Below are 22,619 nucleotides of genomic sequence, written 5' to 3'. Positions count from 1 at the left end.
TAGTGTAGGCCTAATTATATTTTACATTAGTAAAGCAGTACTCTGATGTGCATGCTTTCACAAACTTTTGTGAACAATCTTAGCACTTTAAACATTGACTGTTTTGAAGTGCATGTATAGCAATATAGTATAAAAAAAATAATAATTGTGATGATATTACAATTTGATGGGGGGTGGGAGGAGGGGGTGGGTTCATGTAGGTGGGCCCTATGACCCCAAAGTATGCCTTGACTGGGCCTCAGGTCAAAGAAGTTTGAGAAAGGCTGATGTAGACGACAAAGCAGCAAGGAGGCGTCGTGTGATCATTTAAACAAGTTTTATGACAAGGTCGATGAGGGTGGGAAAAATCGTACATTTCTGTGCAAACTTTGCCCGCACTTCAGTCACATTGTCTTTTAAGAAAATGCAGTCCATTTTTCGGTTTCAGCAGTCAACAACCTTGACTATTTGAAGATACTAATTTATTGTGTACAGTAATGGGCTATCAGTAGTATGTAAACAGTTCATGTGTTATGTGATTTACATAAACTTGTAAACAACATAAATGTTAAAAGCTGGTATTGTGTTTCCTGAATTCTTACATTCAGGCATTCAAATGAAATGTAATTAAATAGCATATCAATCATGCAACAATGCAAAAACAATGAAACTAGTGTAGGCCTAATTATATTTTACATTAGTAAAGCAGTACTCTGATGTGCATGCTTTCACAAACTTTTGTGAACAATCTTAGCACTTTAAACATTGACTGTTTTGAAGTGCATGTATAGCAATATAGTATAAAAAAAAAAATAATTGTGATGATATTACAATTTGATGGGGGGTGGGAGGAGGGGGTGGGTTCATGTAGGTGGGCCCTATGACCCCAAAGTATGCCTTGACTGGGCCTCAGGTCAAAGAAGTTTGAGAAAGGCTGATGTAGACGACAAAGCAGCAAGGAGGCGTCGTGTGATCATTTAAACAAGTTTTATGACAAGGTCGATGAGGGTGGGAAAAATCGTACATTTCTGTGCAAAGTTTGCCCGCACTTCAGTCACATTGTCTTTTAAGAAAATGCAGTCCATTTTTCGGTTTCAGCAGTCAACAACCTCAGAACTGACCCTTCAGGCCTCTCAGGAGGCACTGGCCTTCTAACCTAGCGACCACCTGAGCAACCAGCATGATTGCCCTAGCAACCAGCATAGCAACCACGTTATTTATGCGTTTTAGCTTATTGGATGTTGCGTTGATGCAGATAACTTTTGATCCGTGTGCCCGATTTTCATAAATGAGGTACCGTTGGAATCCTTGGATGAGGCCGAGTTCCGTGCCCCAGATCAAACCCACTCTTGCAGTTCCTCGGAACCGCAATTCTAGTTTATTATTCCTTTTCACCCACTTTTTGGCCGAACTACTGCTCCTAGACCGTTTGAGCTATCGACGCGGTTCGAACTCCAAAAATTCAGGCCCGAACCGGTGTAACTTGCTTGTTGATTTCGTGTCGCTGGCCCTTGTCGTTTTTGCGGTATTCCCGTTTTTCGGCGTTTTTGGGCCCCATTGAAATGAACGACGGAATGCTGGGGCTTTATGACATCACAGCACCTCATTACTTGCACCTGGTAGAGCTCTGCTGCTAGAGTTGATTACTTGCACCTGGCAGAGTTCTAAGCCATCTGGCAATGTCTAATGGGCTGGGCTGGGCTGTCTGTGTATATGAAGGTGTGTGCATGTAACTTTTGACCAGTATGTCCGATTTTCATGAATGAGGTACCGTTGGAATCCTTGAATGAAGCCCAGTTCAATGCCTTGCCAGCACTAAGTGTAAAGGTCATGTAAGCCAAACCATGTTCATATAGGTCATTAAAAAAAATAAATAAATAAAGTATTTCACCAATCCATTCAGCCCAGTCCTATACCCAGCTAGCTCCATTTCCATTTGAACTTAGTCATGTGTATAGTTGTATAGATTATTACATTGAGAAACACACTTTCATACAGATATCATGCATATCCATGCAGCATTACTAATCAAGTTACTCATCGTTGCCCAGCAAGAAGTCCACAATCAATTCAATTGTCTTGCCACGATCGATCTGTGGAGCTTACAGACAACGTTATATTACTATAGGTTCTGTATGCTATTTAAAGCCGACCTAACGCTGAGTCCCTTCTAGACGGTGTGTTGCAATGCATTCTGGGTGCTGTGCTGTGATTCGACGGCTCGTCACCTGACCCACCAAACAACAACTCTCTGGGATGTGGCAAATATCGCGTAAAAACCTTGTTGCCGGAACAACAGGGAAAAGGCAACAGGATAGCAGCACGAAAGATACACAGGATACACACGGAATTTTGATGGACGTCCTTATCAGTCTATGGTCTAACTTATAAACGTGTCGGGTCAACGTCAACGATAAGTAAGTTAGGCTAACGTAAACGTTAGCTATTTGCTGTTGTCATATGCTAGTGCTATATGCTTTAGGCTACGTGATGGCCATTTATCACACTAATTTTAGGTACTACTTTTACGAGGTCTGTAGTTCTGTCAAAATGTATCTTATCGTTGAACAGACTACAAGGTTATCTTCCTTAGACTTCGTAGATGTAGTTACTACAATTTGGAAGCGAATTTCGAAGTGTAAATATGGTTTTAGTGTGTAAACAGACCAACCGCGATTTTGCAATGAAGTCAATGGAGCCTTTTATGTAGGGCTTCTAGGCTACTTTCACGAAGTCTGTAGTTCTGTCAAAATGTATCTTATCTATGAACAGACTACATGATTATCTTCCTTAGACTTCGTAGATGTAGTTACTACAATTTGGAAGCGAATTTCGAAGTGTAAATATGGTTTTAGTGTGTAAACAGACCAACCGCGATTTTGCAATGAAGTCAATGGAGCCTTTTATGTAGGGCTTCTAGGCTACTTTCACGAAGTCTGTAGTTCTGTCAAAATGTATCTTATCTATGAACAGACTACATGATTATCTTCCTTAGACTTCGTAGGTGTAGTTACTACAATTTGGAAGCGAACTTCGAAGTGTAAATATGGTTTTAGTGTGTAAACAGACCAACCGCGATTTTGCAATGAAGTTAATGGAGCCTTTTATGTAGGGCTACTAGGCTACTTTCACGAAGTCTGTAGTTCTGTCAAAATGTATCTTAACCATGTAGTATGTTTATAGATATCTTCCTTAGACTTCGTAGATGTAGTTACTACAATTTGGAAGCGAATTTCGAAGTGCAAATATGGTTTAAATGTGTAAACAAGACGCCTGATGTTTAATGTTAATGAATGGGCACAGTATTATTGTGTACAGTAATGGGCTATCAGTAGTATGTAAACAGTTCATGTGTTATGTGATCTACATAAACTAGTAAACAACATACATGTTAAAAGCTGGTATTGTGTTTCCTGAATTCTTACATTCAGGCATTCAAATGAAATGTAATTAAATAGCATATCAATCATGCAACAATGCAAAAACAATGAAACTAGTGTAGGCCTAATTATATTTTACATTAGTAAAGCAGTACTCTGATGTGCATGCTTTCACAAACTTTTGTGAACAATCTTAGCACTTTAAACATTGACTGTTTTGAAGTGCATGTATAGCAATATAGTATAAAAATAATAATAATTGTGATGATATTACAATTTGATGGGGGGTGGGAGGAGGGGGTGGGTTCATGTAGGTGGGCCCTATGACCCCAAAGTATGCCTTGACTGGGCCTCAGGTCAAAGAAGTTTGAGAAAGGCTGATGTAGACGACAAAGCAGCAAGGAGGCGTCGTGTGATCATTTAAACAAGTTTTATGACAAGGTCGATGAGGGTGGGAAAAATCGTACATTTCTGTGCAAACTTTGCCCGCACTTCAGTCACATTGTCTTTTAAGAAAATGCAGTCCATTTTTCGGTTTCAGCAGTCAACAACCTTGACTATTTGAAGATACTAATCTATTGTGTACAGTAATGGGCTATCAGTAGTATGTAAACAGTTCATGTGTTATGTGATTTACATAAACTAGTAAACAACATAAATGTTAAAAGCTGGTATTGTGTTTCCTGAATTCTTACATTCAGGCATTCAAATGAAATGTAATTAAATAGCATATCAATCATGCAACAATGCAAAAACAATGAAACTAGTGTAGGCCTAATTATATTTTACATTAGTAAAGCAGTACTCTGATGTGCATGCTTTCACAAACTTTTGTGAACAATCTTAGCACTTTAAACATTGACTGTTTTGAAGTGCATGTATAGCAATATAGTATAAAAAAAATAATAATTGTGATGATATTACAATTTGATGGGGGGTGGGAGGAGGGGGTGGGTTCATGTAGGTGGGCCCTATGACCCCAAAGTATGCCTTGACTGGGCCTCAGGTCAAAGAAGTTTGAGAAAGGCTGATGTAGACGACAAAGCAGCAAGGAGGCGTCGTGTGATCATTTAAACAAGTTTTATGACAAGGTCGATGAGGGTGGGAAAAATCGTACATTTCTGTGCAAACTTTGCCCGCACTTCAGTCACATTGTCTTTTAAGAAAATGCAGTCCATTTTTCGGTTTCAGCAGTCAACAACCTTGACTATTTGAAGATACTAATTTATTGTGTACAGTAATGGGCTATCAGTAGTATGTAAACAGTTCATGTGTTATGTGATTTACATAAACTTGTAAACAACATAAATGTTAAAAGCTGGTATTGTGTTTCCTGAATTCTTACATTCAGGCATTCAAATGAAATGTAATTAAATAGCATATCAATCATGCAACAATGCAAAAACAATGAAACTAGTGTAGGCCTAATTATATTTTACATTAGTAAAGCAGTACTCTGATGTGCATGCTTTCACAAACTTTTGTGAACAATCTTAGCACTTTAAACATTGACTGTTTTGAAGTGCATGTATAGCAATATAGTATAAAAAAAATAATAATTGTGATGATATTACAATTTGATGGGGGGTGGGAGGAGGGGGTGGGTTCATGTAGGTGGGCCCTATGACCCCAAAGTATGCCTTGACTGGGCCTCAGGTCAAAGAAGTTTGAGAAAGGCTGATGTAGACGACAAAGCAGCAAGGAGGCGTCGTGTGATCATTTAAACAAGTTTTATGACAAGGTCGATGAGGGTGGGAAAAATCGTACATTTCTGTGCAAACTTTGCCCGCACTTCAGTCACATTGTCTTTTAAGAAAATGCAGTCCATTTTTCGGTTTCAGCAGTCAACAACCTCAGAACTGACCCTTCAGGCCTCTCAGGAGGCACTGGCCTTCTAACCTAGCGACCACCTGAGCAACCAGCATGATTGCCCTAGCAACCAGCATAGCAACCACGTTATTTATGCGTTTTAGCTTATTGGATGTTGCGTTGATGCAGATAACTTTTGATCCGTGTGCCCGATTTTCATAAATGAGGTACCGTTGGAATCCTTGGATGAGGCCGAGTTCCGTGCCCCAGATCAAACCCACTCTTGCAGTTCCTCGGAACCGCAATTCTAGTTTATTTATTATTCCTTTTCACCCACTTTTTGGCCGAACTACTGCTCCTAGACCGTTTGAGCTATCGACGCGGTTCGAACTCCAAAAATTCAGGCCCGAACCGGTGTAACTTGCTTGTTAATTTCGTGTCGCTGGCCCTTGTCGTTTTTGCGGTATTCCCGTTTTTCGGCGTTTTTGGGCCCCATTGAAATGAATGACGGAATGCTGGGGCTTTATGACATCACAGCACCTCATTACTTGCACCTGGTAGAGCTCTGCTGCTAGAGTTGATTACTTGCACCTGGCAGAGTTCTAAGCCATCTGGCAATGTCTAATGGGCTGGGCTGGGCTGTCTGTGTATATGAAGGTGTGTGCATGTAACTTTTGACCAGTATGTCCGATTTTCATGAATGAGGTACCGTTGGAATCCTTGAATGAAGCCCAGTTCAATGCCTTGCCAGCACTAAGTGTAAAGGTAATGTAAAAAAAGATGAGACAGCGCGAAGCGCTGTCTCATCTTTTTTTTAAAGCCAAACCATGTTGATACAGGTCATTAAAAAAAATATATATATATTTTCCAAATCCATTCAGCCCAGTTCAATGCCTTGCCAGCACTAAGTGTAAAGGTCATGTAAACGCGCTGTCTCCTCTTTTTTTTAAAGCCAAACCATGTTCATATAGGTCATTAAAAAAATAAATAAATAAAGTATTTCACCAATCCATTCAGCCCAGTCCTATACCCAGCTAGCTCCATTTGAACTTAGTCACGTGTACAGTTGTATAGATTATTACATAGAGAAACACACTGCACTGCACGAAACATATCCACGCAGCATTACTAATCAAGTTACTCATCGTTGCCCAGCAAGAAGTCCACAATCAATTCAATTGTCTTGCCACGATCTGTGGAGCTTACAGACAACGTTATATTACTATAGGTTCTGTATGCTATTTAAAGCCGACCTAACGCTGAGTCCCTTCTAGACGGTGTGTTGCAATGCATTCTGGGTGCTGTGCTGTGATTCGACGGCTCGTCACCTGACCCACCAAACAACAACTCTCTGGGATGTGGCAAATATCGCGTAAAAACCTTGTTGCCGGAACAACAGGGAAAAGGCAACAGGATAGCAGCACGAAAGATACACAGGATACACACGGAATTTTGATGGACGTCCTTATCAGTCTATGGTCTAACTTATAAACGTGTCGGGTCAACGTCAACGATATGTAAGTTAGGCTAACGTAAACGTTAGCTATTTGCTGTTGTCATATGCTAGTGCTATATGCTTTAGGCTACGTGATGGCCATTTATCACACTAATTTTAGGTACTACTTTTACGAGGTCTGTAGTTCTGTCAAAATGTATCTTATCGTTGAACAGACTACAAGGTTATCTTCCTTAGACTTCGTAGATGTAGTTACTACAATTTGGAAGCGAATTTCAAAGTGTAAATATGGTTTTAGTGTGTAAACAGACCAACCGCGATTTTGCAATGAAGTTAATTGAGCCTTTTATGTAGGGCTACTAGGCTACTTTCACGAAGTCTGTAGTTCTGTCAAAATGTATCTTATCTATGAACAGACTACGTGATTATCTTCCTTAGACTTCGTAGATGTAGTTACTACAATTTGGAAGCGAATTTCGAAGTGTAAATATGGTTTTAGTGTGTAAACAGACCAACCGCGATTTTGCAATGAAGTTAATGGAGCCTTTTATGTAGGGCTACTAGGCTACTTTCACGAAGTCTGTAGTTCTGTCAAAATGTATCTTAACCATGTAGTATGTTTATAGATATCTTCCTTAGACTTCGTAGATGTAGTTACTACAATTTGGAAGCGAATTTCGAAGTGCAAATATGGTTTAAATGTGTAAACAAGACGCCTGATGTTTAATGTTAATGAATGGGCACAGTATTATTGTGTACAGTAATGGGCTATCAGTAGTATGTAAACAGTTCATGTGTTATGTGATTTACATAAACTAGTAAACAACATAAATGTTAAAAGCTGGTATTGTGTTTCCTGAATTCTTACATTCAGGCATTCAAATGAAATGTAATTAAATAGCATATCAATCATGCAACAATGCAAAAACAATGAAACTAGTGTAGGCCTAATTATATTTTACATTAGTAAAGCAGTACTCTGATGTGCATGCTTTCACAAACTTTTGTGAACAATCTTAGCACTTTAAACATTGACTGTTTTGAAGTGCATGTATAGCAATATAGTATAAAAAAAATAATAATTGTGATGATATTACAATTTGATGGGGGGTGGGAGGAGGGGGTGGGTTCATGTAGGTGGGCCCTATGACCCCAAAGTATGCCTTGACTGGGCCTCAGGTCAAAGAAGTTTGAGAAAGGCTGATGTAGACGACAAAGCAGCAAGGAGGCGTCGTGTGATCATTTAAACAAGTTTTATGACAAGGTCGATGAGGGTGGGAAAAATCGTACATTTCTGTGCAAACTTTGCCCGCACTTCAGTCACATTGTCTTTTAAGAAAATGCAGTCCATTTTTCGGTTTCAGCAGTCAACAACCTCAGAACTGACCCTTCAGGCCTCTCAGGAGGCACTGGCCTTCTAACCTAGCGACCACCTGAGCAACCAGCATGATTGCCCTAGCAACCAGCATAGCAACCACGTTATTTATGCGTTTTAGCTTATTGGATGTTGCGTTGATGCAGATAACTTTTGATCCGTGTGCCCGATTTTCATAAATGAGGTACCGTTGGAATCCTTGGATGAGGCCGAGTTCCGTGCCCCAGATCAAACCCACTCTTGCAGTTCCTCGGAACCGCAATTCTAGTTTGTTGACAAGTACTGTCTGCTGTGTTCAGACTTTGTTAAATAAAAAAGATTGTTTATATCTCACTACTAGGTTGTAAGTCTGCTAATACAACTAAGGTTGTATCAGCGATTTCAGGCCAAAAAAAGGCCCAAACGTAAATTATCTCATTCATCTAATCTTTCCTAACGATCCCCTAGCTGTCTGCCCCATGAGTAGGCCGTCAAAAAAACATGTCTCTGTAGGCAGCCTAGGCTCCGAGATCTGTACACAAAAAACAATTGCTATCAACAAGGGTTGCAACCACTCAAAGGAAAAATAAAGTGTTTCAACCAATAACCAACAAGATGCGCGTTTTGGAGAGTTTTAATTGCACAGGGGGAAGAGGGAGGGAGTAGCGAGCAAGCTCTCTTTTTTGTTTGAATATCAACAGAAGTGACGTATCCCCGCTATCGCTGATACAACCTTTAATGCATTCTGTCAAATCAAATATCATATATGGCTTTAATAGAAAAATGTATTTGATGTATCGTGATGCATCAATATCGAATTGAATCAAATTGAGAGATTAGTGAAGATTCACCCCTCTAGTCTGCCACCATGCCAAACACGGTCTGTTTCAGCCAAACAGAGCTAAACTGTGCCTCAAGAGCCAATCAGAATAATCAAATACCTCAATCCTCTGGTTGCATGCTGATGTGAGTAAGTTGCTGTTTTATGGGCCTATCTGACTATCTGACTTTGGAATTTGTCAGCAAATTTGCATGCGACATTAGTAATCGTAATGTTTTACATTTCTTCCCTGATGATGATAGAGCCCTGTTGTTATCCACTGTCATTATGGAAATGGCAACAAATATCGTCAAAACTACTTGTCGTCCTTTCTTGGATACTTGAAAGTATTAATTACAGGGAGCTGCTAGGGACTAAAAAGTAGATGTACATAATGCCATCATCAATGTGTGTTGTTTTTAGTCCAATGTTCTTTACCAAAGTCACCTCTGTGTTACACACACACACACACACACACACACACACACACACACACACACACACACACACACATCCATCCAAAACACTCAGGAAACCAATGGGACAGTTTCCCTCCCAAAATGCCTCTCTCATATGAACTTTTCCTTTCTCCCACCCCTACCCCCCTCTATTTTCTGGACCTGATGGGACTTCTGTGATGCAACTCTGTGGACATCACCTCTCATGATGTGGACCAATGCACCGACCCCTCCCCTAATCAAACCCTTCTGACCTAAAACCCCAAAACTGGACCGGCACTGTTAACCCCCACATCACTCCTCTCCCTCCACTCCCAGAGGACTGTGAGCAGGCTGCAGTTCAGGAGCAGCAGGCCAAAGTGGCAGCGCAGTTCCACGGGCAGCTGCAGCGCGCCCTGGAGGACGAGCGACGCAGCGAAGAGGAGCGCATGAGGCGAATGAAGGAGAAGATGGAGGAGGAGAAACGCCTCCAGCGTGAGGAGCTGGAACGTGCCATGGAGAGCAAGCTGAAGGAGCAGCAGGAGATGCTGGAAAAGGGCTTCAGGGACAAGGCCGAGATCATGAGCCAGGAGATCGAGCAGCTCAAGAGGGAGAAGGAGAAGGAAGCAGACCCGGGATTCTTCAAGAAATACATCATTCCTGTGGCCAAGATCGGCATTACCATCCTCTCCACCGCCCTACCCTGGATTTTGCTTTAACAAGTACTGTCTGCTGTGTAGATTTTGCTCAATAAAAAAGTTTGTTTATATCTTACTACTTACGTATTTTTGGATGAAAACATAACCATATAAAGTAATATAGAAAACTGTATTACATTGAACTATACAGTATCTATCTTGATGCATTCTGTCAAGTCAAATATCATATGGCTTTAATAGAAAAATGTATTTGACACATCGTGATGCATCAATATATCGAATCGAATTGAATCACTGACATGATCATCATAATTGAATCAAATCGGGAGATCAGTGAAGATTCACACCTATATTTTCAGCCAATCAGAGCTAAACTGTGCCTCAACAGCCAACGATCAAATACCTAAATCCTCTGGTTGCATGCTGATATGACTAAGTTGCTGTTTGATGGGCCTATTTGGCTATAGATCAGCCCTAACCTTAACCCTAACCCTAAACCTTGCTTAACTCTTGTGCCTTCCATGCAGCTCTGCCTGGAAGATGACGTTGGGGGTAGGGGTGCACCGATCCGATATTAATGTCGGATATCGGCCCAATATTGAATTCAATTCAATTCAATGTATTGTGCTTATAGAGCGCCAAAACATTACACATGTATCATGGCGCTTTACAGAATGTAGGCAATCAGGGAAAAGAAAAGAGGGAGAAAAGAAAGAAAGAAAGAAAGAAAGAAAGAAAGAAAGAAGGAAGGAATATTGACTAAATAGCTGGATCAGGGATCGGAAAATTGATCAGATCGATGGGCCGATCCATTTATTTTCATTTCATGGACTGAGCCGTGGTGCGCACACAACGCACAACTATGTGCTGCCACTAGGCCTATTACTTTTGGTGTTTATCATTAAGCCCCATCATTGTCATTAGGGTAGACTGAGTACAGTTGAGACATGTGTACAGTTGAGACACCTTAAATATCTTGCTTGCACAGCAAGCCCAAGTCCCTCTTTGATCATGGACAATTTGAATGACACAAGTATCTCCCATCCAAGGATATCGGCAAATGTTTGTTTTCCAAGGTAAGAATTTCCCTTCACCATGCACCTTTGACAATGAATAGCTCATTACACTTATGTTACTGTTAAACGTAACTGGTATCATTACAAACATTATTCTGTGTCCTAAAAACTGGCATATTTTATGCCATTGTGTCATGTAAGGTCGTTGCAAAATCTAGAGAAATGTGTGAGGTGGTCAGTGGGGGACAATTGAGACACACATCGGATTGTGTTATTACTTGAACATTCCATTTGTAGGCTACTGTTCGCCATATCTGTTCCTGTGTCACATTTTGTTCATGATGTATTCCTTTTAACCAACGCTAATTTAGATTAAATGAATGAATTTGAACTACAAACACTTTGCAATTGCTATGTTTTTATTTATTCAACTTTTCAACTAACAGTTAGTTAACCATACATCATTAAAGATGGGTGTCTCAACTGTACCAGGTAGGTACTTCTTTTCAGTATCTATTTTTTGTTTGATTTTGTGTGGGCAAAAAGTGTCTCAACTGTACTCAGTCTACCACAGTTTGTCAGGCTTTATATTTCTGGTTTACTATTCATGATGTTATTAACCACCATTTGCCATAGATTAACTACCATCGTCACCGGTTTTTGTTGCATTTTTAGGTAACACGTGAAATGTGTGATGTTCAACACAAAATACTCTAAACAAATACATTGTCATTTTCATCTGTTATCTGTATAAACTTTGCCTGGTATCAAAAAATGTGAACAATCACACTGCCTGTTAAAAACTTGTCATTTATTAGTTAAAACGTACAACTCCGTTTACCATTTTATTCACCAACATTCAAACTTGTTCAAACTCTGTGTGAACTTCCTAAGGTGGAAAAACCGGACTGCACCACTATGGGTAAATAGAGGGCTTTCACAGGTCATTAATGGTGTGAACCATTTTGGCAGGGGTGTTTTAATGTATATCACTATATACCTTTATCTGCACAAGCTTTTTTGGTGGGAGAAAAATTTTGTATTTGTGTGTTTTATGTCTCCATGTTAGATTAATTACTTGGTAATAACTGTTACTTGAATTTGAATGCTGCTTCAAGTTACTGCTGCTGCACAATTGTTTATTTTTATTAATAATAATAATAAGAAGAAGAACAATTCATTATTTTTGTTATTTAGTTACATTTTGTCTTAGGAAATAAATGTTTAGTTAGGGAAACAAATGTTTAAGTCAAGCCTGATGCCTTTAATCTCTTCCTCATGGTAAATTAGGCTATACAGTTTATTAATTCAACAATGGTATCGGATTGGTATTGTATATCGACCGATACACAAAGGGTTGAGGGTTAGGTGTCTTGCTCAAGGGTACCTCATCATGTGGGAGAGCGCAGTTCAATCACCCCCCCACCCACATTTTTCCTACCAGCTGCCAAACATTTAGCAGCAGATTATAAATATGATCCCATATACAGTATGAATACTCAAAATGTCTCAAAACACTTTTTAGATTTAGATTTTCTTTACAGTGCATGAGTAGAAAATACATTGTTTTGTCACATAAGGACTCTATTCATATTGTACAGACCTTTTAATGACATGTTGAGTCTGTTAAGAGACAAAAAAGGCACGTTTAGATGATGCCCCCAGACCAAGCATTGTATGTAGCCTATTGTAGTGGGAGTAACTGGCCATTAGCTGCAGCTACTCCAGTTCCGTAGCACCGATTTTGGTCATTATTTTTCCTATCAACAGTACTCAGCGACGTGTAGCGATCAAGATCCATGTAAAAATCAGCCAGATTTCTCCTTAAATTATTTTGCAGTTTTTAATATAGGCTATGTGTAGATTGTTTTGTTTCACAAATATTAAGCTGTCACGTCTGTTGCTAGGCAACCCTAAACAAATGCTATGCGGTCTGTTTTAAAGGAACCATATGTAAGAAATGTATTTCAATTAATCATAAAATGGCCCTGATATGTCACTAGACATTCAGAAATCATGTTCATTTTAAATACTTATATCACTGACAACAGTAGTCCGGACAGGATATTGCCATTTAAAAAGTGAAGTTGCAGCCCTCAACTGATGTTGATGTTGTGTTTTGTCATGTCATGTTGTGTTTTGGCCTGATGCGCCACCCTCTACCTATCTACTAATCACAAAGTCAGTAGTGTTTTGGCATCCGGGTTGGCAACCTCGAGTCAGGGGGGAGGGGGAGGGGATACACCACTCAACAGTAATTTGATAGTGATTGCAGTACCAGTTTTGGCCACAATCTTACATATGGTTCCTTTAACATATCTCTGGTTTTATTGCATCGTATTCCATTCTAAAAGTTCCCGGTTCAGCCCCGATTCGACCGTATGTGGATATGTGTGTGGGTCTGAAAATAAAAGAGAAAATATGATAATAATTGTGGTATAATATAATAATAATAATATAATAATAATGGGGTATGCTAAGGAAAAGGAAGAATGAGAAATGGGATTGAGCCTTAGTCTGTAGCATTATGAATGTAACATTATGCTTCCATACTACCTCATTGTTAGATAGCTGGCTTAACCAAAGACATTAAAGACAACTAAAGACATTAGGCAATAGTTTAGATCAGGTGCTTCACTAGAGCCTTTTTACCAAAGATTCTAAAACAGAGCCCTGTTCTAGAATATTTGCTTTTTACTGGGGCACGTGGGTTAGCCCCCATGCCAATAAACTGAATCATCACACATTCTACCTATCGATACACATTAACATCGCTAACTGTTAGTGACAAAATCATACTTACAGCTTGCAGTTGTGAAGACAATACGGTTGGAACAGCCACTCTTTTCAGCAACAGCAGCTTAGCAAATCCTGCTTTAAATTGTCCAAAGTTTTCAAAACTGTCTTGGGTGAAATGGTTGGAGCAAATGAATAATTTAGTGTCAGACTTCACTGGGATCTTCTTCAGCCATGCCCGTCAAGTATTTGGTTCCTTGGGAAGACTATGAAAAGTGTCAGCATTCCCTGAACAGCCTGGAACACTGTATTTACGAACGTGGCTCATTGACTAGAATGTCCTTTAAAAACCTGGCGCTACCTCCATTCATATTTCCGGGTGCCAGAAAGTGGGCTGGTGTGTATGCACATTTTGGGGCGTTACAAAGATACAGAGCCAAATAAGGTGCACTTCCCAGACTTGACGTCAACTATTAGTTGTGATATTTGCAGGAAAGTGGTGTCAATGGGATGGTGAGGTTCTCTGTACTATGCCAAGATAAACTCGGTTTTGCATTCTATGACCCCTTCAATCAAGCTGTGTTGCAAAAAATCCCATCAGTTGGACACATATAAAATAAAATATTGTCATAGTGTACAGTAGTCTGCCTTGGAAAATAAATAGCCTAGCTAAGAGAGGGCCAGAGACTCTGAGTATATCAACCATAAACAGCTTAGTGCTGTGAACAACAGCAGTCTATCTTAGTTGAATATTCCATTACATTTAATCATAAGCTACTGCAATTTAATACCATTGCTAGCTGTGTTTATGTTGCCACCATGCCATATCAGTGTAAAATGTAGCTCAAATTAAATAATACTAATAAAAATACTCTGTTTCTTTGCATACATAGCTCAAGTTGTGAACAAGCAATATCCTACAAATAATTTAAAGTTATCAAACTATGACAGTTTTATGAAGTGCTGGCAAACACATCTGAAATGACCACCGTTCTAACTTTCACTCACCTGATGAGAACTTTGAACTCTGAACATTTGAACGTGTGAATAAAACATAGAAATAATTATCCCAGAAAGTCCCAGAAATATGACTTGAATAGAAGTTAGTTATTAACAAATAATTACGTATAAAACGTTTAGAATACTTTGAGCACTGATGCAGTCAGCATAGGCCTCTTACATTGTTTGCAGGTAGGCCTACATTTCATTCCGTTTTGATGGCAAACGCGAAACAACGCCAAAAAACCACCAGTGGACAAAAGGAGTATTACATGTGTACTGTTAAGACTCGCCATAGAGAATGAATGGGGTAATTACGGAGGTTATAGTTTGACGATGTCGTACTCCCGTGCGGGCCAGATGCTATATACCACGGACATGTTTTGGGGGGTCACCCAAAATGAGTTGGCGGGCCGTAGTTTGGGAACCACTGCTGTAGGGACATAAAGTAATTGTTTTGATCAAAACCAATGTTTATATTAAATAATGTCATCCTTTAGATTACTTTAATTCATTTAGATGACTTTCATTTCCCAAAGTCATAGGGTTCTATTGCAGAGGACATATTCAACTGAAAGACCACATAGTCACAGAGCCCTCCCCTTCAGAAAGTGTGCCAATCCATGCCCAGAGAGACATAGGGATCCTTCACATATCCCCCTGACAGCCTTTCCCTGCCCTGTAAAGCCATCCATATCTGGTCACACACACTGGGCATGCCTTTGGATGGCTCAACAGCAAGCCAGCTCACTACCCCATCTATAGTGAGAGGAGAGAAGGGTCACCCCATTTGCCCTTGAATGGGCCTCTGATGTGCCAAAGCTGTAGCCAAAGAGACAGGATGGGTGACTGCAGCCTCTATCCGCTAAGCCCCCCCCCCCCCCCAGACTGTGGTGTAATTCGCACACTGCTAGCTGATGGTTAGCCTAAGCCATGGTCTATAACTATTTTGATACGGATTTCCCCAGACGTCGATGGGAGAAATGAAAGGGGAACTCCGGAACATAAACTCTCTCAGAGGAGGGGCTTGACTGTTGAGGTCTATTGCAGACTGTAAACCTTGTTTGCATGCGTAGATGGCTACTCGAAAGTGAAAGTAATAATAATAATAAGTTTATTTTATATAGCGCCTTTCTCAAACCCAAGGTCGCTTTACATAGTAGGAAGGCAGGGAAACACAATAACAAACAAACAAACAATACAAAAGAGACAAAGGCAGGGAAATACAATAACAAACAAACAAAACAATATAGTGGGGGGCCTTAAGCACATTTTCGCGCAAATTCATCTAAAAGCGCCAAATTTTGCATAGATGTAGCTTAGGTCATACTGAAATGATTTAGCTAGGGCGCCGGAGACAGCGACCCTTGGGGCCAAGATGGCGGCAAAATCCAATATGGCCGCTGCGCGAAAAGGGTTCCGGCTATAACTTTTGAACTACATGAGTTACAAATACAAACTTGATATCTTTTTCAGCTTAATTGATCATGGGGAATACATAGGAATGTTAATATTTATGACCCGGTGCATCTGGACCACTTATTCCTCCAATTCTAATATGGCCGCTGTCCAAAAAAGCAGTTTCAGCTGTAGTATGGGGCCTTACACCCCATTGTTTGTGCAAATTAATCTACAAGCACCAAATTTGGCACAGATGCAGCTGAGGGAATAATGAAATGATTTAGCCAGGCCGCCCGAGCCAGTGGTCCCTGAGACCAACATGGCAGCCAAATCCAAAATGGTTGTCGCCTGAAAGGGATTCGGCTATAGCTTTGGAGCCAGATGCGATACAAATACAAACTTGATGTCTATTTTACCTTTTTTGATGATGGGAAACCCATAGGAATACTTACATTTATGATTGGGTTTATCAGGACCCCCCAAATTCCCTAAATTCAATATGGCTGCTGTCCGAATTCCGAATTGTGCTTCAAATTTTGAACCAAATGCGCTACAAATGAGGATGTTGTGTCTATTTTTAGTTTATTGACCACAGGAAGTCCATTGGCATATTTATATGTATGCTTGTGTAAGTCTGGAACCTGTATTCTTTTCAAGACTTTGGTTGAAAATCTTTTTTTACCACAACTTTGAAGGTTATTCTCAATGTGGATTAATTTCCTTATAAAAGTGAAATGCTTTCAATGTACCACAGGTGAATACATTTTGAAATGTAATCATATAAGAAAGAATAAGACACAATTATTATTGCAAGGCAATATTTATAATATGTCAAATTGTTAAAAGAATAAGATAGTCAATTAATTTGTCCAAAACTCTTCAAAGGTTTGCTTAGCATATCAAAAAAACAGCAATAACAAAAAAACAACAACAGTGAATTATCATGGTCTCTCTCATGATTTTTTGCCTGAAGAAGACCCAGCAGGGTCGAAACGTTGCCTGTTGTGCATTAAATATATGGGAGTCAAAAGCAGTGTTGCGGACATTATATTTTTTCAATTGAGTAAGTTTTAATTTGTCCTGCACCTGCCAGAAGGTGGAATGTGCACACAATAACTGTTTGCTCTCTCATGAATTCTCATTCTTATGGTCTCTCTCACAATTGTAGTCATAAGAACAAAACACTTATGGAAAAAAGTACACCTGGTTAGGAAGGAAGTTGGTAGGAAAGGAAGTAGTTGGCTAAACACTGTTGTTGGTCATCTTCTGAGACCACAGGTGACCACTACATGGACCCATTACAATTTGCATACCGTCCAGAGGTGGGTGTGGAGGATGCCTTAATCTACCTGCTTCATAGAACACACTCTCACCTGGACAGGGGCTGGTAGTATTGTGAGGATCATGTTCTTTGATTTCTCAAGTGCTTTTAACACCATACAGCCTATGCTGCCTCGTGACAAGCCTCCACAACTTCATGGATTACTGATTACCTGACTGACAGACCACAGGTTGTGAGAATGAAAGGGTGTGTGTCTGAACAGGTAGTCAGTCGCATAGGAGCACCACAAGGAACTGTGTTGTCTCCTTTTCTTTTCACACTGTACACCTCAGACTTCCAGTACAACTCTGAGTCATGTCACCTGCAGAAGTTCTCAGACAGTTCAGAGACTGCAGTTGTGGGGTGTGTCAGTGATGGTGAGGAGACGGAGTACAGGCAACTGGTGGACCACTTTGTGACATGGTGCAGAAACAACCACCTTGTCTTGAATGTGGCTAAGACAAGGGAAATGGTGGTGGACTTTTGTAGGGCCAGGCCTGAGCTAAATACCATTTCAATACTGGGTGAGGAAGTTGTTGAGAACTACAAATATGTGCGTGTTCTTATAGACAATAAACTGGATTGGAGGTACAACACTGATGCTGTATACATAAGTATATATACTCTTTTGATCCCGTGAGGGAAATTTGACTCTGCATTTAACCCAATCCGTGAATTAGTAAAACACACTCAGCACAAAGTAAACACACAGTGAGGTGAAGCACACATTTATCCCGACACAGTGAGCTGCCTGCTACAGCGGCGCTCGGGGAGCAGTGAGGGGTTAGGTGCTCAAGGGCACTTCAGTTGTTCCTACTGGTCGGTGTTTGAACCGGCAACCCCCCCGGTTACAAGTCCGAAGCGCTAACCAGTAGGCCACGGCTGCCCCAAAGAAGGGTCAGAGCAGACTCTTATTTTTTGAGAAAGCTTAGGGCATTTAATGTGTGGTCATGGTAAAAAAAATAGTTTTCATCTGTAGCTTATTCGGTTCAAAAGTTGTAGTCAAAACCCTTTTTCGGACAGTCACCATTTTGCATTTGGGGACTTTGAGGGTCCACATATACCCAATCATAAATATATATTTCCCATAGCCAGAAAAGGTGAAATATTTATTAATTTTACATTTGTATCTGATCTGGGTCAAAATATGCAGCCTACAGTAATCCCTTTTCAGGTGGTGGCCATATTGGATTTGGCAGCCATTTTGGTCCCAGGGGCCACTGACTCCGGCATCCTCGATAAATCATTTCAGTATGCCCTCAGCTGCATCCATGCCAAATTTTGTGCTTGTAGATAAATTGGCGAAAACAATGGGGTGTAAGGCCATATTGGAATTGGAGGATTAAGGGGTCCAGATATACTGGGTCATAAATATAAACATTTATATGTGTTTCCCATGATCAATTAAGCTGAAAAAGACATCAAGTTTGTACTTGCAGCTCATGTGGTTCAAAAGTTATAGTCGGAACCCTTTTCGGGCAGCGGCCATATTGGATTTGGCTGCCATCTTGGCCCCAAGGGTCGCTGGCTGCGGCGCCCTAGCTCAATCATTTCAGTATGACCTGAGCTACATCTGTGCCAAATTTGGTGCTTGTAGATAAATTGGCGCAAACAATGGGGTATAACTACAGTCAAAACTGCTTTTTTGGACAGGGGCCATATTGGAATTGGAGCATTAATCTGTCCAGATATACTGGGTCATAAATATAAACATTCCTATGTGTTTCCCATGATCAATTAAGTTGAAAAAGACATCAAGTTTGTATTTGTAGCTCATGTGGTTAAAAGCTAGTCGGAACCCTTTTCGGGCAGCGGCCATATTGGATTGGCTGCCATCTTGGCCCCAAGGGTCTTTGGCTCCGGCGCCCTAGCTAAATCATTTCAGTATAACTTGAGCTACATCTGTGCCAAATTTGGCGCTTTTAGAAGAAATTGCGCGAAACGACCTATTTATGTGCTTAAGGCCCCCCACTAATACAACAAAGACAAGTTATCTGTAGGAACTATGTGTTCGGTGTGGAGGAGAAGTGATCATTAAACAGAAAGGTCTTGAGGTGTGCTTTGAAGAAAGGAAGAGAAGGACAGGCACGAAGGGGTTGGGGGAGGGAGTTCCAGAGTTTGGGGGCCAACGCACTGAAGGACCTGCCACCCAGGGTGGAGAGTCTGGAGCGGGGGATAGCCAAGAGGTTTTGGTCAGAGGATCTGAGTGAGCGGGAAGGAGTGTAAGGGGTCAGGAGGTCGCAGATGTAGGGGGGAGCAAGGTTGTGGAGGGCTTTGAAGGTGAGTACTTTGTATTTGATCCGGGACGGAACTGGTAGCCAATGGAGTTGATGGAGAATGGGGGTGATGTGTGCTGATCGTCTGGTATGGGTGAGGAGCCTAGCTGCAGAGTTTTGAATATATTGTAGTCTTTGAAGGGTTTTAGTGGGGAGACCAAGGAAAAGTGAGTTGCAGTAATCTAAACGGGACATAATGAAAGAGTGAACCAAAGTCTGTGCACTAGCAGAGAGGAAGGGTCGGAGGCCTGCAATGTTACGGAGGTGAAAAAAAGCAATCGTGATTTGATATGAGGGTCTAGCTAAGGGTGGAGTCAAGCTGAATGCCAAGGTTTTTAACAACAGGGGTGGAGTGGACAGATGAGCCATCAATGTTGACAGTGAGATGGGGAGATTTGGTGAGGATGCTTTTAGGGCCAATCAGCAGAATTTCGGTTGTGCGGTGGAGGCTTTGCACAAACTGAGTTTTGTTTGTTTTGTTTTTGTTTTTTTCAGTAGCCTATCGTTTGTAGTGTAGTTTGCTGCATAAATTACAGCGCTGTCAAACCCCAGCATTGCATTGCTAACCATGTGCGTGCAACTGGTTTTGCGTGATTGTTTTGATTTGCTTGTCACTTTGCATATATATCTATGGTCACTTTCTATGGCCTACAAGTAATGTGTGCGTAGTCAGTAAAACCGCTACGTGTTTTATAGCCTAAGCAGCGCAGTCGGTTTCATTTTCATCCTTTTTAGGGTCTGCACTGCGTGCTTATCTACCATTCTGCAACAACTGCACGCCAGTGAAGTTTGAATCTCCTGTCGGCAAGTTCTTTAAGCTACTAAAGGTAAGTTAGAAGTAGGCTATAGGCTACAAAACTAGTTTGAGCCTGCGTTTGTGTTACCCTTTTCATTTTCCAGATGTGTCTCGCGGCTACAATCATAATGTAATATCTTTATAACCCAAAAATAATCGGTCGCGAAGTGAAAGGATTTTTACACAGTGTTCAGATTATTGAGGCTAACCATGCACTTGATGATGCGATTCAGAAGGACATTTGTCTATAATAGCCTAATAATAATAATGTTATAGCAAATGTCTATACTGGAGGCAACTTTCGCTGTGAACAGTTAAATTATGTTGTTGTCGTTGTTGTTTAAAGGGACACCAGGCAACGTTTTCGTGTTAATTACTCATCTTCGTAAGTCGGTACATGGTTAAATGACTCGTTACAGGGCGAATGAAGACTCTCTCGCCCGCCCCTACTGCCTGTAGGAAGAATATCCTGCTTGCAAGTTCAGTGTATCCTACCCACCGACCGAAGCAGGCAGGCTAACAAAATGCTAGAGATTGTTGCAAACGTGTGTATAGGAAAAGAGTTTCAGACCGAGCTTGGGGGAGTTTCGTAGAGAAAAAGCATCAGGCTTGCCTGGTGTCCCTTTAACAGTTGAATGTGTTGGCACAGATTGATGTATTACTTGATTATTGATTGACTGTCCTTTGTCATAATGCAGCCTGTTGACCCCCCCCCCCACACACACACACACACACGCACACACACACACACACACATACACGCACACACACGCACTCCACATTCTCCTACAGTTTTCCTTTCATTTCACAATCAGATATGTGACTTACAACCTGCGCTATTGTGTCATTTAAGAAGACCTTATCAAACAAAAAGCTAAGCACTTCATCCCTTTCAGGAACTCTGACCTCTAGCAACACTGTAAAAAACAATGCGTTAAATGATGAAGATTATTCAGATAATTGAATAACGATTTGTTTGTGTCTTTTATTTATCCTACCTATTTAAGCAGGTGCAATTTTTTATTATTATTATTTAAACAGTGTAGGTTGCCCAATCATCTTTGACCCATCCATGTCAAAGAGTCCACAATGAGTAAAATTATGATGAAGATTATTCAGATACATTTGTGTCTTTTATTTTATTTGTCATATATATCTAAGACCTATTAAAGGAGATGTGTTGGTTTTGTTTTTAAGTTGTCCAGTCATCTCAGAGCCAGCCATGTCCAACGGTCCACCCCCCATGCCAGCGCCTGTGTGCCTGATTGAGAACACAGACCAGGGCCTGCAGACGGTGGAGTCGGCCCTCAACCTCCTGCGGAGGATCCAGCAGCCCGTGGTGGTGGTGGCCGTGGTGGGGCTCTACCGCACCGGCAAGTCCTACCTCATGAACCGGCTGGCCGGGCAGCAGTCAGGTAAGCTACAAAACACACACATGCAGACACACACACACGCACACATATACACACACAGACACAAAACGTAAGCTACAAACACACATATATGCAAGCAGCAAGCACATGTACATACACACATAAACACTTTGGAACACAGAGAGGAAACAGGAGCAATAACAAGAATAGGAAACACATGCAGACACACAGTCTCACATACTGTACATTGACAGACAGACGCACGCACGTAAACACACACACACACACACACACACACACACACACACACACTATAAGCGTTTAATTACAGCTTCTTGTTTAAGTTATGAGTACAATACTGTGACAGTAAAGTGTTGATACCACCAGTTGTTATAACCAGCTTGATTTTATTTGTTCAAGTAACTGGCTTTGGAATCATCTTCAAATTAATGTTGATGGTTTATGATCATATGAAGGTCAGATAAATGCATGTACCATTCCCATCAGCCATCTGGGCTGTACACTATGCAGCTGTTTGTTCCGGGTACTGGGAACTCAGGAAACACTAGGGGGGGAAAGCAGCGATGGGCAAAATGTAGTAAGCGAATACTAGGGGGGAAAGTTAGTATGTAAGCAAGTTAGTATGACAATTTCATAACACCGCATTGGCATATCGCCAGAAGTGGGTTCAGAAGAAGGTTCTTTGTTGAGTTGGCAAGGTTGTGTATGCCTTTTAGGCAGACCGCTCACTAGTTTAGACTTTAAACTGTAGTGCTGCTTTAAGTAGGTATGTACAATCTAAGTAAG

General features: G+C 40.8%; 2 protein-coding genes across 3 annotated transcripts in view; both read left to right on the top strand.

Moving 5' to 3' along the window:
* Window positions 1-9,954, top strand: part of LOC143101737 (guanylate-binding protein 1-like) — a 30,230-nt gene extending 20,276 nt beyond the window's left edge. The window contains exon 10 of the mRNA XM_076265317.1: window positions 9,575-9,954. Within this exon, the coding sequence (XP_076121432.1) occupies window positions 9,575-9,954 (380 nt within the window). The remainder of the gene's footprint in view (window positions 1-9,574) is intronic.
* Window positions 9,955-20,388: 10,434 nt separating this feature from the next.
* The window catches only part of LOC143122626 (guanylate-binding protein 4-like), a 32,544-nt gene continuing 30,313 nt past the window's right edge, over window positions 20,389-22,619 (top strand). For both annotated transcript variants that reach the window (XM_076283417.1, XM_076283431.1), the window contains exons 1-2: window positions 20,389-20,470; window positions 21,637-21,854. In XM_076283417.1, the coding sequence (XP_076139532.1) occupies window positions 21,662-21,854 (193 nt within the window). In that variant the 5' untranslated portion in view covers window positions 20,389-20,470; window positions 21,637-21,661. The remainder of the gene's footprint in view (window positions 20,471-21,636; window positions 21,855-22,619) is intronic.

The sequence above is a fragment of the Alosa pseudoharengus genome, unplaced genomic scaffold, assembly GCF_046254945.1.
Source record: "Alosa pseudoharengus isolate Yale_2024_CS ecotype anadromous, Long Island Sound unplaced genomic scaffold, YU_APseudo_1.1 YU_APseudo_1.1_scf_1, whole genome shotgun sequence".
Classification (NCBI taxonomy): Eukaryota; Metazoa; Chordata; class Actinopteri; order Clupeiformes; family Clupeidae; genus Alosa; species Alosa pseudoharengus.
Note: the sequence above shows the minus strand (reverse complement) of the source record. Positions and strands in the feature narration are given on the sequence as shown.